Source organism: Podarcis vaucheri (assembly GCF_965113315.1).
Source record: "Podarcis vaucheri genome assembly, chromosome: W".
Lineage (NCBI taxonomy): Eukaryota > Metazoa > Chordata > Lepidosauria > Squamata > Lacertidae > Podarcis > Podarcis vaucheri.
In genome coordinates, this window is record NC_138757.1 from 9,224,550 (window position 1) to 9,240,736 (window position 16,187).

The following is a 16,187-nucleotide window of genomic DNA, read 5'->3' on the forward strand; positions in this document are numbered from 1 at the left end:
TATCTGCAAAAAACTTTGCAAAATCGTTGCAGGAGATCTAGGGGTCTTTACAAGGCCCCGGTGGTAAAGGTGGTTCCGTTAAGTTGCGGACCACCTGAAAGAGTCTCCTGCTACTATTTTCTGCAGATGCAATAGAGGCGGTGAAGAAAGTCCTCTTCGCCGTCGCTATCGCCACTTGGTAGGCTCGACGTTGAGCTCTAACCTGTGTCCGGTCAGATTCGGAGTGAGTTTTCTGCCACCGACGCTCTAGCCGTCTCAGCGATTGTTTCATCGCCCTCAGCTCCGAAGAAAACCACAGGGCTGTCCGGGCTCCATGCAATTGGAGAGGGCGCTTCGGAGCCAGACAGTCGATAGCCCTGGTTAACTCCGCATTCCAGTGGGCCACCAGGGAATCAGCTGAAAGGCCATCAACATGGGATAAAGCATCCCCTACCACTCTCTGGAAACCATTTGGATTCATTAAGTGGCGGGGGCGGACCATCCGAATCGGTCCCACCTCCCTGCAGAGGGGAAGGGTCGCGGAGAAGTCCAGTTGCACCAGGAAGTGATCTGACCATGGCACTTCTTTGGTTTCACTTTTACTTAGTGTCAGATCACCCACGTCACTAGAGGTGAATACCAGGTCTAAGGCATGTCCATGACTATGAGTTGGGCCCAACTTATTCAGGGACAGCCCCATGGAGGCCATGCTTTCCATGAAGTCCCGAGCGGCCCCTTGTAAGATCGTGTCGGCGTGGATGTTAAAATCCCCTAGGACAACCAAACTAGGTGTCTCCAGGAGAAGATCCGCCACGACCTGAAGCAGCTCTGGCAGGGAATCCTTGGTGCAGCGGGGAGGTCGGTACACCAAAAGGAATCCTGTACTGCCCCTATTGCCCAACTTCCAGAACATGCACTCAGAAAACTGGGTCTTCCCAGTAGGACGCCTGATGCAAACTAATGACTTCCTAAAAAGCACTGCAACCCCCCCTCCCCGCCCGCATGACCTGGGTTGTTGTGCGTAAGAGAAACCTGGCGGGCAAGCGGCAGCAAGGACAGGCCCATCTGCCTCATTCAACCAGGTCTCTGTCACACAAGCCAGGTCAAATCCTCCATCCACAATCAGGTCGTGGATGGCAGTGGTTTTATTCATCATTGACCTGGCATTACACAGCAACACCCTCAGGTCATGTGGGTTTCCCCTGTTGATTCCGGTATCCATCCGGTCAAGGCCAGACCCGGAGGCAGGGATAGTCTTCAAACAACGACTAAACCTGCCTCCTCGGTAATGACATGGTCTGGTCTTAGCGTAACTCCGCCTCCTGCCCATGATCACCGAGATCGGATGTCCCAGTGCTTCCCCCCCTGTGAAACTTGTCCCAGCCATCGTGTTGGCTGGGGCCCCACTCCCAGGCAGCCCTGATCCCGCCCCTTAAAAACAAAACACAAACTACACAGAACCAATAAAACAACAGAAAACAAAAACAGAACAATTATACTAAAATTAATCCCCAACCAAATGTCCATCCCACCCACCCACCCCCAACAAAGGAAAAAAGGGGAAAAAGAAATACAAATTTAAATTGCCACCGACTGCTTGAGGACATTTTAAAACACATTAACCACTTGGAACAGGGAAGCAATTGCAGAACACTTCCCAGCTTCCCCAAAAGTTTGTTCCAAATAAGGGCCTGGGCCACGCCCCCTGGGCCAGTTGGAAAAGGCCCTAGAAGGAAGCAGGCCCTGCAGTCCTCACCCAGCCGATGGTCCGAGGCTTCCCTGCAGCAGGAGTCCCTTTATAGCTGGGAGAAAGGGCCTGGGCCACGCCCCCTGGGCCAGTTGGAAAAGGCCCTGGAAGGGAGCAGGCCCTGCAGTCCTTACCCAGCCGATGGTCCGAGGCCTCCCTGCAGCAGGAGTCCCTTTATAGCTGGGAGAGAGGGCCTGGGCCACGCCCCCTGGGCCAGTTGGAAAAGGCCCTGGAAGGGAGCAGGCCCTGCAGTCCTCACCCAGCCGATGGTCCGAGGCCTCCCTGCAGCAGGAGTCCCTTTATAGCTGGGAGAGAGGGCCTGGGCCACGCCCCCTGGGCCAGTTGGAAAAGGCCCTGGAAGGGAGCAGGCCCTGCAGTCCTCACCCAGCCGATGGTCCGAGGCCTCCCTGCAGCAGGAGTCCCTTTATAGCTGGGAGAGAGGGCCTGGGCCACGCCCCCTGGGCCAGTTGGAAAAGGCCCTGGAAGGGAGTAGGCCCTGCAGTCCTCACCCAGCCGATGGTCCGAGGCTTCCCTGCAGCAGGAGTCCCTTTATAGCTGGGAGAAGGGGCCTGGGCCACGCCCCCTGGGCCAGTTGGAAAAGGCCCTGGAAGGGAGCAGGCCCTGCAGATGGGACAAGAGATTCGAAAAGCCCCCTTGATCAGCAAAGGGAGGCCTTGAAACATCTGGAGGGAGCAGTAAGCGGAGAAACCGGTTTTTTAAGCAAAAATGATAATGGCAAATCTTAAAGAACTGAGTTGAAATGTGAATGGATTGAATAAGGAAGCAAAAAGAAACAGGATTGAACATGTAATTCATAAATCGTAGATATAATTCGTCTTCAGGAAACACACATAGCAAAAAACCATTAAAGAGTTTGGTTAATAAAATGCTAAAATAATAATGCTAAAAGACGTGGTGTAATAGTTTATATTAAGCCTGCACTTGAACCCAAACTAATCCAAAAAGATGACAAAAGGAGAATTCTAGTGGTACAAATTATAGTCCAAGGAGAAAAGATATTATTGGTAGGAATATACACACCAAATGAAAATAGATCAAAGTTCTTTCAAAAATTGGAAACAGATCTTCTGGAGTTTGCAGATGAGAAGATAATGGGAGACTTAAATGGGGTTTCTGTGCGCTGCTCTGGTTCACCAGAAGCGGCTTAGTTATGCTGGCCACATGACCCGGAAGCTGCGGACAAACGCCAGCTCCTTGGCCTATAAGAGTGAGATGAGGGCCGCAATCCCAGAGTCATCCGCGACTGGACCTAACGGTCAGGGGTACCTTTACCTTTAAATGGGGTACCATCATTAGAGATGGATAGAACAATTAGGAAAAAAGATACCAAAGAAGGTAGGCTACCCAAAACTTTTTTTGACATGACAGAGACATTGAAGCTAATAGATATCTGGAGAGTAAAACATTTGTTTGACTAACAGTTCACTTTCTTCTCTCATGTAGTACAGTGGTACCTCGGGTTACATACGCTTCAGGTTACAGACTCTGCTAACCCAGAAATAGTACCTCGGGTAAAGAACTTTGCTTCAGGATGAGAACAGAAATTGTGCGGTGGCGGCGCAGCGGCAGCGGGAAGCCCCATTAGCTAAAGTGGTGCTTCAGGTTAAGAACAGTTTCAGGTTAAGAACAGACCTCCGGAATGAATTAAGTACTTAACCCGAGGTACCACTGTAGTGCCCGACTGGATGCAGTTTGGATTTCAAAAGAATTAGAACTAAAAGTTCAAACAAATTGAAATAGATCCCAGAACATTGTCAGGGTTTCCTCTTTCCGGCTGTGGGAAATGGCTGACTCCCATATAGTCAGATCTCAGCCGTGCCGGTAATTCAGGGCTGATATGGGGGTAATTAGCCCTGGCATACTCCCCAGGGTGGGGGAGGATTGTCTCACAGACCCACAGATTGTCCGAGATTGTCAGCTTGCATCAAGGTGTAAGTGGCAGGACACTGGGTCCCAGAGCACGACACGGCTGGCACTCTCCGATGCCATTCTCATAGCCGGAAATATTTGCTTGATAAAATGATTGGATTTGGATGATAAGCAGACTAGCCTGGACTGAAGAAGACTAAGGGAAAACCTCCAGAACTGTACAGTTCCTGGTGTTTAAGCTCGGACTTCAAAGAGGTTCTCATCATGGCGTGTGGATTACGGAGGTGTTTGGTATGTCTTTTTTCTCTTCTTAACATCTACAATTGGTTTTCAATTCTAAGCCTCATTAAGAAACTTAATTTTTTTTAAAAGAGAGTACAGATAGACTTCTATTTATAATTATTTAACTCTGCAGCTTTACTTAGACTTGAAAGACTTGATAAAGATAAAAGAAGAAAGAAGATAGTGTTTGTTAATATGACGCAGCATGGAAAAATGAGAATCTCTCCCTTTTCGAGAGAAGCAGGAAATATTTGCTGGCTGACTTTGTAATGCCTGGAGATAACATACTGTATAGTGCAGCTGTTTGCAGAAGTTTTTCATTATGAGCGAGAGAGAAGGCTGAATGGATGTCTAGCAGCCCCCCCTCTAAGGCCCGGAGGGGGGATTGTGTGGTCTCCGAGAGGCTGATTGATCGCCAAATGACTTATATCTGTGGAATACAGCTCATTTACATTGCATTATTGCAAACAGTATGCTCAACAATTTACAGTAATAACAGTGTGGGCACAACTATGTTATTAAATCTCAAACAAAAAGCTTGGACAACAGTCCGGATTGGAATGATTTAACAACTTGGGAGTTGCTTCATCATTAAACTTCAGACAATAGACTTGGACAACAGCCCGGATTGGAAAATTGGAATGGAGTCAGGGAAAGCTGCGCTGGAAAATAGACAGTTGAAAAAATATATATACACAAATAAAGCTATATTCGACGGACGAAAGGATATATGATTTCTGACATGACTGAGAATCTTAGAGCCAGGGACGGAGAACTTTAAAGCGTTAAGATCAGAAGGCAGAAAATATGAAAACAATGAGAAGAGGCAGGAACGAAGATTTGGAGATATGCTTCAGAGCACCAGACTATGGGGAGCCTGGAAAAATTAATAATTACAATTTGGACTATAATTGGCTGTTTTTTAAATTTTAGTTTATTATTTTTAATTGGATTATGATTCGGATATGTTGATTGGCTGTTTTTATTGGAAAATCAAGAAAAATGTTTTTTTTAAAAAAAGATCCCAGAACACTGTCGGATCATAATCCTATAATAATGGAAATCCAGAAAGAAAATCAATCCACTTTTAGATGGAGATTGAATGAAGAATTACTAGATGATAATATTCTGTTAGAAAAAGCAAAAAAAAGTGTCCTGGGAGATTATTTTGAACTAAATTTTAATAATGGAACCAGGCTGCAAACAGTGTGGGACGCGAGCAAAGCAGTTATGAGGGGAGTGTTTATCCAACAAAATTCAATCAAGAAGAAGGCAAGAGAAAAGAAAAAGAAAGAAATTTTAGATGAAATATTAGGGAAAGAAAAAGAATTAATAAAAAAAACCTAATAAGGAGATAATTAAACAGGCACTTAAATGGTTACGAATTCAATATTCAATGGTGATCAATGACGAAATAAATTGAAAGAATTAAAAGGATGAAACCAAAGTATTTTGAACATGCCAACAAGCCAGGGAAATTATTGGCATGGCAAATGAGGGAAAGCGAGCCAAAAAACTACATAAATAAGATAAAACATAATGGCAAGATCACTGATAAACCAAGGGAAATAAGGGAAGCCTTTACTAAGTATTTTATAGACCTTTACAAAAAAGGAACGGAAAAGACCCTGATGGAAGAATATATAAAAAGTAGTAATCTCCCAAAAATAAAAGTAGAAATGCTAATATTAAATGCCGAAATTACATTGCAGAAAATATTTGAAGCAATAAATCAAGCAAAGACAGGTAAATCTCCAGGACCAGATGGAATATCAGCAAAATATTATAAAAAAATAAATGAACAGCTTGTGATTCCCCTAAAGGATATAATGAATGAGGTTTTAAAAACAGGGGAAGTCCTGGAAACATGGAAAGAAGCCTATATAACATTAATACCAAAACAAGATTCAGATATAACATTAGTAAAAAATTATAGGCCTATCTCATTATTAAATAATGATTACAAACTGTTTGCATATATTCTTGCTAAAAAAAAACTTGGGAAGAATATATACATCAAGATCAAGCAGGATTTTTTCCAGGTAGACAAATAAAAGATAATATTAGAAATGTTTTTAACATAATTGAATACTTGGAAGTATGAAATGAAAAGCAAGCAGCTCTGATGTTTATAGATGCAGAAAAAGCATTTGATAATGTTTATTGGGACTTCATGAAAAGAGTTCTTGAAGAAATGGAATTTGGAGCAAAATTTAATAAGGGAATACAAGCCATATATTCAGAACAGAATGCAAAATTAACTATTAATCAGGTGATAACAAACCAATGTAAAATACAGAAAGGAACTAGGCAAATGTCCGTTATCACCGCTTTTGTTCATTCTGGTCCTGGAGGTCTTGGCAAGGAATATCAAAGCAGACAAAGAAGTAGTAGGAATAAGAATAAAGAAAAGTGAACATAAATTAAAAGCCTTCACGGACGATTTGGTTGTTATGGTTGAAGATCCAAAGAATTCTTTCCCTAGAGTAATAGAAAAAATCCAAAAGTTTGGACAGGTGGCAGGTTTTAAATTAAATAAAAGTAAAACTAAATTGTTAGTTAAAAATCTCAAAGAATTAGAAAAGAGTTATCAGAATCTATTGATACAGAAACTACTAATCTTTAATATTACAATATTTGCTCAAATAATCTTTAAATTTCTTCCATCTTCATCTGCCATTCTTCCACAGTTGGTAGTTCTTGTGTTTTCCATTTTTTGGCTATTAAAATTTGTGCAGCAGCTTTGGCGTACAAAAATACCTTTACATCTTTCTTGGGCAGTTCAGAACCTAATATTCCAAGGAGAAAGGCCTCCGGTTTCTTTACAAATGTATATTTCATCATATTTTTTTTAATTCATTATAAATCTTTTCCCAGGAGTCTTTTACCTTGGGACAGGTCCACCACATGTGATAAAAAGTACCTTCTTTTGCTTTACATTTCCAGCGTAAATTATCACAGTTATGATAAATCTTAGCTAATTTAACCGGGGTCAAGTACCACCTATACATCATTTTCATAATATTTTCCTTTAACATCGTACATGCAGTAAACTTAACCCCTTTCTTCCAAAGCCTCTCCCAATCTTCCATCATTATATTGTGTCCCACATCTTGTGCCCAATCAATCATAACCGATTTAACTTGTTCATCTTTTATGTGCCACTCCAATAACAAATTATACATTTTAGACATATTCTTAACATTAGTGTCTAACAACTCCGTTTCCAATTTGGTTTTTTCTGTTGCAAAACCATTTCTCTTATCAATCTTAAATAATTCAATCTTAAATAATCTCTTATCAATCTTAAATAATATTGAAGCCAATTCACATTATCCTTAATTTGTTCAAACAGTTTTAATTTAAATTAAATTAAATCCAAAGGGATATTATAGATGATAATACTAAATTACTGAAGAAGACGTATAGTATACTTTTGGAATGGGAAACTAAAGATGAGGAGGTTAAATCGGTAATGATTAAGTGGGCACAGGATATACAGTGGTACCTTGGGTTACATACGCTTCAGGTTACATACGCTTCAGGTTACACACTCCGCTAACCCAGAAATAGTGCTTCAGGTTACGAACTTTGCTTCAGGATAAGAACAGAAATTGTGCTCCTGCAGCGCGGCAGCAGTGGGAGGCCCCATTAGCTAAAGTGGTGCTTCAGGTTAAGAACAGTTTCAGGTTAAGAACAGACCTCCGGAACGAATTAAGTACTTAACCCGAGGTACCACTGTAGGTCATAACATACAATTTGAAGATTGGATAAGGCTTTGGAAAATGAATGAATTTTAAATTTACGGTTTGTATATTGCTTAAAGAGAACTATATGAAGATGATGTATGTCACATCAAAAAAATTGACAAAAATGTATAAAACAGAACAAAAGAACTGTTGGAGATGTAAAGAAGGGGAAGGTACATTTTATCATATGTGGTGGGATTGTAAGATTATAAAGAAATTTTGGGAAATGCTTTAAAATTGAAAATAATGTTTAAAGTAATGTTTGTTTAAAAAAAACAACCTTTTTTGCTAGGCATTCTAGGAAAAGATATTCCGAAAGAGAAACAGACATTATTCATGTATGCTACAACAGCAGCAAGAATTTTAATAGCGCAAAATTGGAAGACTGGAGAAAGATCATCAAAAGAACAATGGCAAGAAAAATGGATGAACTACACAGAGTTAGCAAAGTAAATGGACAAATTGCAAGAAAAGGACAAGAGTGACTTTGGAAAAGAATGGGAACCTTTTACAACATACTTACAGAAACAACAACAAAAATGGACTCAATGGCAGGATTTAAATGAATGTATACAACTTTAATTACAAAGAACAAGAAGACTTAACATATTGACAAAATAATATTATATTTAAACAGCTGAATGTAACATTTTATGTAACAAACCAGAAATGGAAGTTGAGGGAAGTCATTGGGGGGGGGGCACTGGAAAATGAATGTTATTGATATTGGATTTTGTTATGAGAAAAATAAAATTTATACACACACACACACAATTATTTTGCAGATTGTGAAAAATTCATTTATAATACTCATTAAAATATTCATTATTTGATTTCAGATTCATTAATCATTATAGTCTGTGATTTATAATAGTCAAATATAATAGTCTAAGTGTTTCAGTAAATAAATACATTTTACTCATCTGCTTTATGCTCATTTTTTAGTTACACTGAGTGACGTGTGGGGTAAAATACTCATTTCTGGAGTTCGAAACTAAAAAAACAGAAAGCTTAGATGTTATGTAAAATATTGACATAACAAGCTTTTGTTATTATTAAATTAACTTGATTTTTTTTAAATAAAGCCTCTGCGGCAGACCATTGATAAGTTACAGCCGTTTCAATGCCTCGAAGTGAAAATGACATGGCGGCCATATTGATGACATCATATTTCATACCCCCACCACTGATATTTACTAAGACTGCCATATTTTGTTTGTATAGGTAGTAGGCTTTCCAAAAAACACCACCACCACAGCGCTTTTGGCATTTCTAGGGTAAATAAATCTGGTCTAGCTCTTGGTCTATGATGGTCTGTAGAATGATAACATGATTTGACTCATTGAATGTGCCTCATGTGGGGTACTTTTCTGCCTAATTCAGAAGCTGCAGCTGCAAAGGGGTTCGTGGGACACCTAGCTTTATAGGCATTAAAGCAGAGTTGAGATCAGCAGCTGTTGCTTGTTAGCTTGTGAGCGAAATTAAAAGTTTTTTTGTTGACATTGAAAGCAGTAAACAACCTGGGACTAGGATATGTAGCAGACCACCTTCCATGGTACAAATCAAGCTCAATTTTAAGATCTTTTGAAGATCTTCACAACCAACAAATTGATACTTGCTGACAATGTGGAAGTGGTACTTTTCGGTGATAGCACCCACCTTCTGTTATCCCCTCCCTAGGTAATTCATGCGGTAGAGACAGTACTGACCTTTAATCAACTTTTTAAAACTTCGTTGACCCACACCTTCCTCAACTCTGAGTCTTAATATTTTTTCTTTTGTACACTGCTTGGATTTATTTGTGATATATTTTGTTTTATTTATTCCATAAAATTTATATACCACTTGATTGTAGAAAAAAGCTCAAAGTGGTTTACAAAAATTATCACTAAAATATTTACAACCATAATTTAAAACATAGATAACGTTAAAACCACAACAGAGTAGACTAAAACAAATTAAAACTCATACAAACTTTCTAAACCTCTGGATAGGCTTGTCTAAATAAGAATGTATTCAGCTGTTTTTATCAGGAAGTTTTATTGAATAAATGTTGTATTTTTATATAATTGTATTGAATACTCCAAGTGAACCCACTGAAATGGTCCGTTAATTTCAGTGGATCTGCTCTGGGCGGAACTTAGTTGGAAAAAACTCTTAGTTTCTATGTAAACCACTTGGATAGTGTTACTTTCTTATTTGCTTGTAATATTTTATACTACTTAATATTATAACATGCATAGGTCTTGGCTGCCATCTGGAAAGTTTGAGTATTCATAGTGCTTACTAGTAATCAGGGCTTTTTTCCAGAAAAAGAGGCGCCAGAACTTGTTGACCTTTCTTTAGGGGAGGACCTTCGCCCACTTGCCCCACTGCCATGGCAAAAAACCCCCAAACTGTCATCTTACGGTGCTGGCCTTCTCTGTTGCTCAGCCCCAAGCTCAGTGCCAGGGAATGGCACCACAACACTACAGGGGTGCTGGAACGCACCCAAGAGGTGCCGGTGCTCAATTCTGGTGAGTTCCGGCCGAAAGAGGTTTTTCCTGCTGAAAAAAAAGCCCTCCTAGTATTGTTACTCTGAATTGTTTTACTAATGAAATTGCAATTTGCATGGAATCAAGTTACACATTATGTAGTGGCATTAGTTGCATCACCTGAAGACCTCTGATTCAAAACTTTATTTCTAGGGAATGGTTCCTTTTGTCTTCGTGGGAACCAAGGACAGCATAATGAATGCCACAGTTCTTTTGGATTATCACCTCAACTATTTAAAGGTGAGGAAAGGGCATCATACTATGTTGCCTTTTGGGAAAGTGGAAAAACTGGCTTTAAAGCAAAGCTTTAAAGTGGTTTTTCAGAGTTTAGAAGTGAATTCAAATTCCGTGGTTAAATTGTTCTGTTTTTTTTTTCTTTAACTCTTAACTGAATGCTGAGTGATTATCATATTTTTCTCAAAATGGTTTTAGAAGAAGTCAAACCTCTTCAAGATGCCTAGCTTACTTTTGGGCCCAGGGTTAAGATCTACCTGTGAGAGAGGACTTTCCTTTTTTGTTTGTTTGTTTATTGATTTTCCAATTTACACATTACATCTATACAACTCTTACCTTATTCTTACATAGACTTCCCAGCTTATCTTCCATTGGTATCCTTGGTTTGCTACAACTCCTTACATTTTTTCTTTTCGCCTCTTGTCGTTTCCCTCTTATTTTCCTTTGTCTTGTCTACCGTTGCTCATACACTTATCCTGCTTCCCAATTAAACTTGATGCCGCTCCCACTCGCCTCTTGTTTTCTTTTCCTCATAATTTCTTATTTTGGCCGTCAAGTCTGCTAACTTGAGAAATTTTATTAACTTCTGCAACCATTGTTCCTTTGTCAGAACAATCATTTCTTTCCAATTTTTTGCATAAGTTATCCTTGTGGCCGAGGTTGCATATAGAAATAGGTTCCATAATTCCTTAGGCATATCTTCCCCAATTATTGCCAGCAAGAAGGCTTCTGGTCTTTTAGCGAAGGTGAATTTAAACATCTTTTTGAGTTCCTATCATTTCCCAATTTTTGCCACCACATATGATATAGAGAACCCTCTTTTTCTAAACTTTTCCAACATACATTGGATCCTCTCTTATTGGCATCAGATATCATCAATACACCATCTTAAAGATGTTCTCTGCATAGCAGGCTGAAAATTTTATCGTTCTGTTCCATATTTTTTCCCATGCTGAAAGTTCAATGCTATATCCGATATCTGGTGCCCAGTGTATCCTTGCCTCTTTCACAAATTCATCTTCTGTTTCCCATTCAAGTAGAGTTCTATACAGTCGTACCTCGGAAGTCGAACAGAATCCATTCTGGAAGTCCATTCGACTTCCAAAACGTTCAGAAACCAAAGTGTGGCTTCTGATTGGCTGCAGAAGCCCCATCGGATGTTCGGCTTCCAAAAGAACATTAGAAAATCAGAACACTCACTTTCCGTTTTTGATCGTTCGGGAGCCAGAATGTTTGACTCCCAAGGTATTCGGGAGTCAAAGTACAACTGTATACTTTAATTTTTATTTCTTTTTTGTTATTTCCCCAATACTAATTTTATCAAATTCCGATCCACTTTCTACAAATCCTTTTTCTTTATCTCTTTTACAGATCTCGTTTCTTTGGAAGTATTGGAACCAGTCTGTGACTAGTCCCATCGTTTCTCTTTTTTAAAGTCTTTATATGTTCCCCAGTTTACCTCCATGTTCAACTATTTTTTACTGCAACCACCTCCGTTGGAGATATCCAATGTGAGATCTTCCTTTCTAACATTTCTCTGTGTTTTGCCCAAGCATTATACACACTCCTCCTGATCACACAGTTAAAAAACCCTTATTTACTTTGGTCTTCTCATAATACAAATAATTGTGCCATCCAAACCTTAGGTTAAATTGCTCCAGATCCAGAGTTCCTGTGTCCTTTAATTCCACCCACTCCTTCATCCAGACTAACCATGCAGCCTCATAGTACAATCACAAATCAGGAAGTGAGAAACACCCTCTATTCCGCTCATCTATTAGTATTTTGTATTTTGTTGTTGTTTAGTTGTTTAGTTGTGTCCGACTCTTCGTGACCCCATGGACCAGAGCACACCAGGCACTCCTGTCTTCCACCGCCTCCCACAATTTGGTCAAACTCATGTTGGTAACTTCGAGAACACTGTCCAACCATCTCATCCTCTGTCGTCCCCTTCTCCTTGTGCCCTCAATCTTTCCCAGCATCAGGCTCTTTTCCAGGGAGTCTCCTCTTCTTATGAGGTGGCCAAAGTATTGGAGCCTCAGCTTCAGGATCTGTCCTTCCAGTGAGCACTCAGGGCTGATTTCCTTAAGACTTGATAGGTTTGGCTTTTTGCCTTACCATATAAAGTTTGTTAAGTCCTTTTTCCATTGTTTAAAACAATGAGTGTTACTGATCACCGGCAATGATTGAAATAAAAAAATCGTTTTTGGTAATATGTTCATCTTGATTGCCAATATTCTTCCCATCTTAGATAAATTCATGTGGTTCCATTTTTTCATATTCTTCCTTATTTCTGTCCATATTCTTTTAGAGTTATCTTGAATAAGGCTTAAATTGTTAGATGCAAGCCAGACTCGTAGATATTTTACTTCTCTACGATTCCTGATGTGTCCCCCCCAAAAAATTCTCTTTTGCCTTCTTTTCCATGTTTTTGATGATCACCATTGTTTTTTCTTTATTAATATAGAATCCAGCAAGGTTTCCAAACAGTGTTATAATTTCAATTGTCTTCGGGATGCTTTTCAGAGGGTTTTCTAATGTCAAAACTACATCGTCCGCAAACGCTTTTAGTTTATAGTTCCTTTGGCCCACTCAAATCCCTATAATTTCATTATTTTCTCTAATTCTTCTAGCAAGAACTTCTAGGACTAAAATGAATAGCAGCGGTGATAACGGGCATCCCTGCCTTGTACCTTTTTGTATACTGCGTTCTCCTGTTACACCGCCATTGATGTTTATGTTTGCCCCTTGTTTTTGATAGATTGCTTTAATTCCATTTACAAAATTTTCCCTAAATTCCATAATTTCTAGTATCATTTTTCTAAACATCCAGGAGATGTTATGAAATGCCTTTTCCACACCTTGGAAGAGCAGTGTGGCTTCTTTATCATTTCTTTTCCCCATAAATTTAATTATTTTTATTGCATTTCTTACATTATTCCTTATTTGTCTGGCAGGTAAAAAGCCTGTTTGGTCTTCATGGATGAATGTCTTCAATATTTCTCTTAGCCTTTTAGCCAAGATTGCTGCATAGAGTTTATAATAATTATTTAATAGGGAGATTGGCCTAAAGTTTTTCTGGTGGTGTATGCCTTCTTCCCCTTGTAGAATTCCATTCATCACATCCTTCAATGGGGATATAATAGCTTCTTGAAATGTTTTGTAATACATAGGTGTAAGACCATCGGGACCAGGTGATTTGCCTATTTTCGCTTGTTTAATTGTGATGTTTATGTCTGCCATTGGAATTGGTTCATTCGATACTCTATTTGCTTGGGAGATTACATTTATTGAGATACCTATATATTGCCTCCTTGTTTTCTTCTACCTTTCTATACAGTTTGGTGTAATATTTTTGGAATTCATTTCTTATGTCCTTTGGATTAAGTATTATTCTATCTTCTATTGTAATCTTATTTATAGTGTTTGGTTTCCTCCCCCTTTTGAGTTGCCATGCTAGAAGTTTCCCAGGTCTGTTTGCCGATTCAAATTGCTTATGTTTCAGCGCTTCAATATTTTGCTCAACTTCATTTCGCATTATCATGGCAAATTGTGCCTGGATGACTTTCAGTTGCCAAGTAATAGTGATATTTCCTGGTTTGTCCATCTATTTCTTTTCTTGAGTTAACATTTCTTTCATTTATATTTGCTTCTCTTCCTCTCTTTTCTTCCTATAATATACATTCTGTTGGATAAAGAACCCCCTTACTACCACTTTACTAGTGTCCTATACTGTTCCTTTGTTAATTTCATTATTTAAATTGAGCTCAAAATACTCTTTTAGTATTTCAGATTCTTTCCGAATTACTTCTTCCTTCCTTAGAAGGTTCTCATTTAATTTCCACCTATACAGTGTCTCCCCTTCACCTTTTAATGTCATTTTAATTGGATTATGGTCAGATAGGGTTCTTGGAAGATTTTCTGTATTTTTTAATTCTAATTATAAGTTCTTTAGACAGCCAAATAATATCTTTTCCTGTATGGACCTTTTTTGGATGAGAATAATCTGTAACATCGCAGGGACGCGGGTGGCGCTGTGGGTAAAACCACAGTGCCTAGGGCTTGCCAATCGTATGGTCGGCGGTTCGAATCCCCGCGGCGGGGTGAGCTCCCATCTTTCGGTCCCAGCTCCTGCCCACCTAGCAGTTCGAAAGCACCCTTAAGTGCAAGTAGATAAATAGGTACCGCTTTATAGCGGGAAGGTAAACGGCGTTTCCGTGTGCTGCGCTGGTGCTGGCTCGCCAGAGCAGCTTCGTCACGCTGGCCACGTGACCCAGAAGTGTCTCCGGACAGCGCTGGCCCCCGGCCTCTTAAGTGAGATGGGCGCACAACCCTAGCGTCGGACACGACTGGCCCGTACGGGCAGGGGTACCTTTACCTTTTTAATCTGTAACATCATGCTTTGTAGGGTTCTTATATCTCCACCCATCTATTAAGTCCATTAATTGGATCATTTCAAAGAAGATCTTTAGCAATTTCCCCTCTTTAGTTAGGCCTTGCTTGCCCGTTTTATCTTGTTCTGGTGAAATCATCCCATTGATGTCTCCCATTATGATTAGTTTGCCATTGTATATCTTAAACAGTTTCTCTTTTATTTTTTTAAATAGAAGTCCAGTTTGCTTTCATTTGGTGCATAAATTCCCACTAAGAGGATTTTCTCCCCATCCACTGTTATCTCTAACACCAATATTGTTCCTTCGCCATCCTTCGTTATAAATTTGGGTTCCAATTTGGGATTGACGTATATCACCACCCCTTGCTTTTTAACATTTTCCAAGGCAATGAATCATTTTCTAATGCTTTATTTATTAGTAGTCTTCTACCTTTTTGGAAGGGACGCAGGTGGCACTGTGGGTTAAACCACAGAGCCTAGCATTTGCCGATCAGAAGGTCGGCGGTTCAGATCCTCGCGACGGGGTGAGCTCCTGTTGCTCAGTCCCTGCTCCTGCCAACCTAGCAGTTTGAAAGCACATCAAAGTGCAAGTAGATAAATAGGTACCGCTCCGGCGGGAAGGTAAACGGCGTTTCCATGTGCTGCTCTGGTTCGCCAGAAGCGGCTTAGTCATACTAGCCACATGACCCGGAAGCTGTATGCTGGCTCCCTCGGCCAAAAAAGTGAGATGAGGGCCGCAGCCCCAGAGTCGGCCATGACTGGACCTAATGGTCAGGGGTCCCTTTATCTTTATCTTCCTTTTTAGACTCAGTGTTTCTCCCACACACGACATGACTCGGCAGTAAATTACTTCAGATTCATTAGTCCATAAACAAGCCTGGTTGGAGCTTAGCTATTTCAGCCCTCACTGGATGATTGAGTTGCCGGGACTAAACTCCTCCTCTTTCCTTTCCCTCAACACGAAAAACCCCACTTCCGCTTTTTCCCAGTCCCACGCTTCTCAGCCATTCTCGTGAGCCTACGAGTTTGGGGTGATTCTACCCTTCCTAATTCTCCTTCTGTGTCATCCTCAGAGCTTGCCAGTGGATTGTCTATGCTCTGCATCTCCCTGTCTTTCTGTGTCTAAAGGTCAAATTCCTGTTGCTAACTGCTTCTCCCCACTCTCTTAGTAATTCCCCTCCTTCTTCTGTCTTGTCTGCCTCTTCTCCACTTGTCAGAACGTCTACTTTGTAAACATATTACATCTAACTTCTGCTTTAATAAGTAGTTTGCAATTTTATTTATTTTTGACTTCACATTTAAACCATTTACATTTCATTAGAAGTTTTAATTCATTTCTTATTTCTATTTCCTGCCTATTCCCATTCTTGTTCAACTTC

The 16,187-nt window shown here is 40.1% G+C and overlaps 1 protein-coding gene across 4 annotated transcripts in view; it reads left to right on the top strand.

Moving 5' to 3' along the window:
- Window positions 1-16,187, top strand: part of LOC309523302 (fragile X messenger ribonucleoprotein 1-like) — a 201,218-nt gene that overhangs the window by 149,693 nt on the left and 35,338 nt on the right. For 3 of the 4 annotated variants that reach the window (XM_082207093.1, XM_082207092.1, XM_082207091.1), the window contains one exon: window positions 10,335-10,421. The exons of the other annotated variant lie outside the window; for it this stretch is intronic. In XM_082207093.1, the coding sequence (XP_082063219.1) occupies window positions 10,335-10,421 (87 nt within the window). The remainder of the gene's footprint in view (window positions 1-10,334; window positions 10,422-16,187) is intronic. 4 annotated transcript variants of the gene reach the window in all.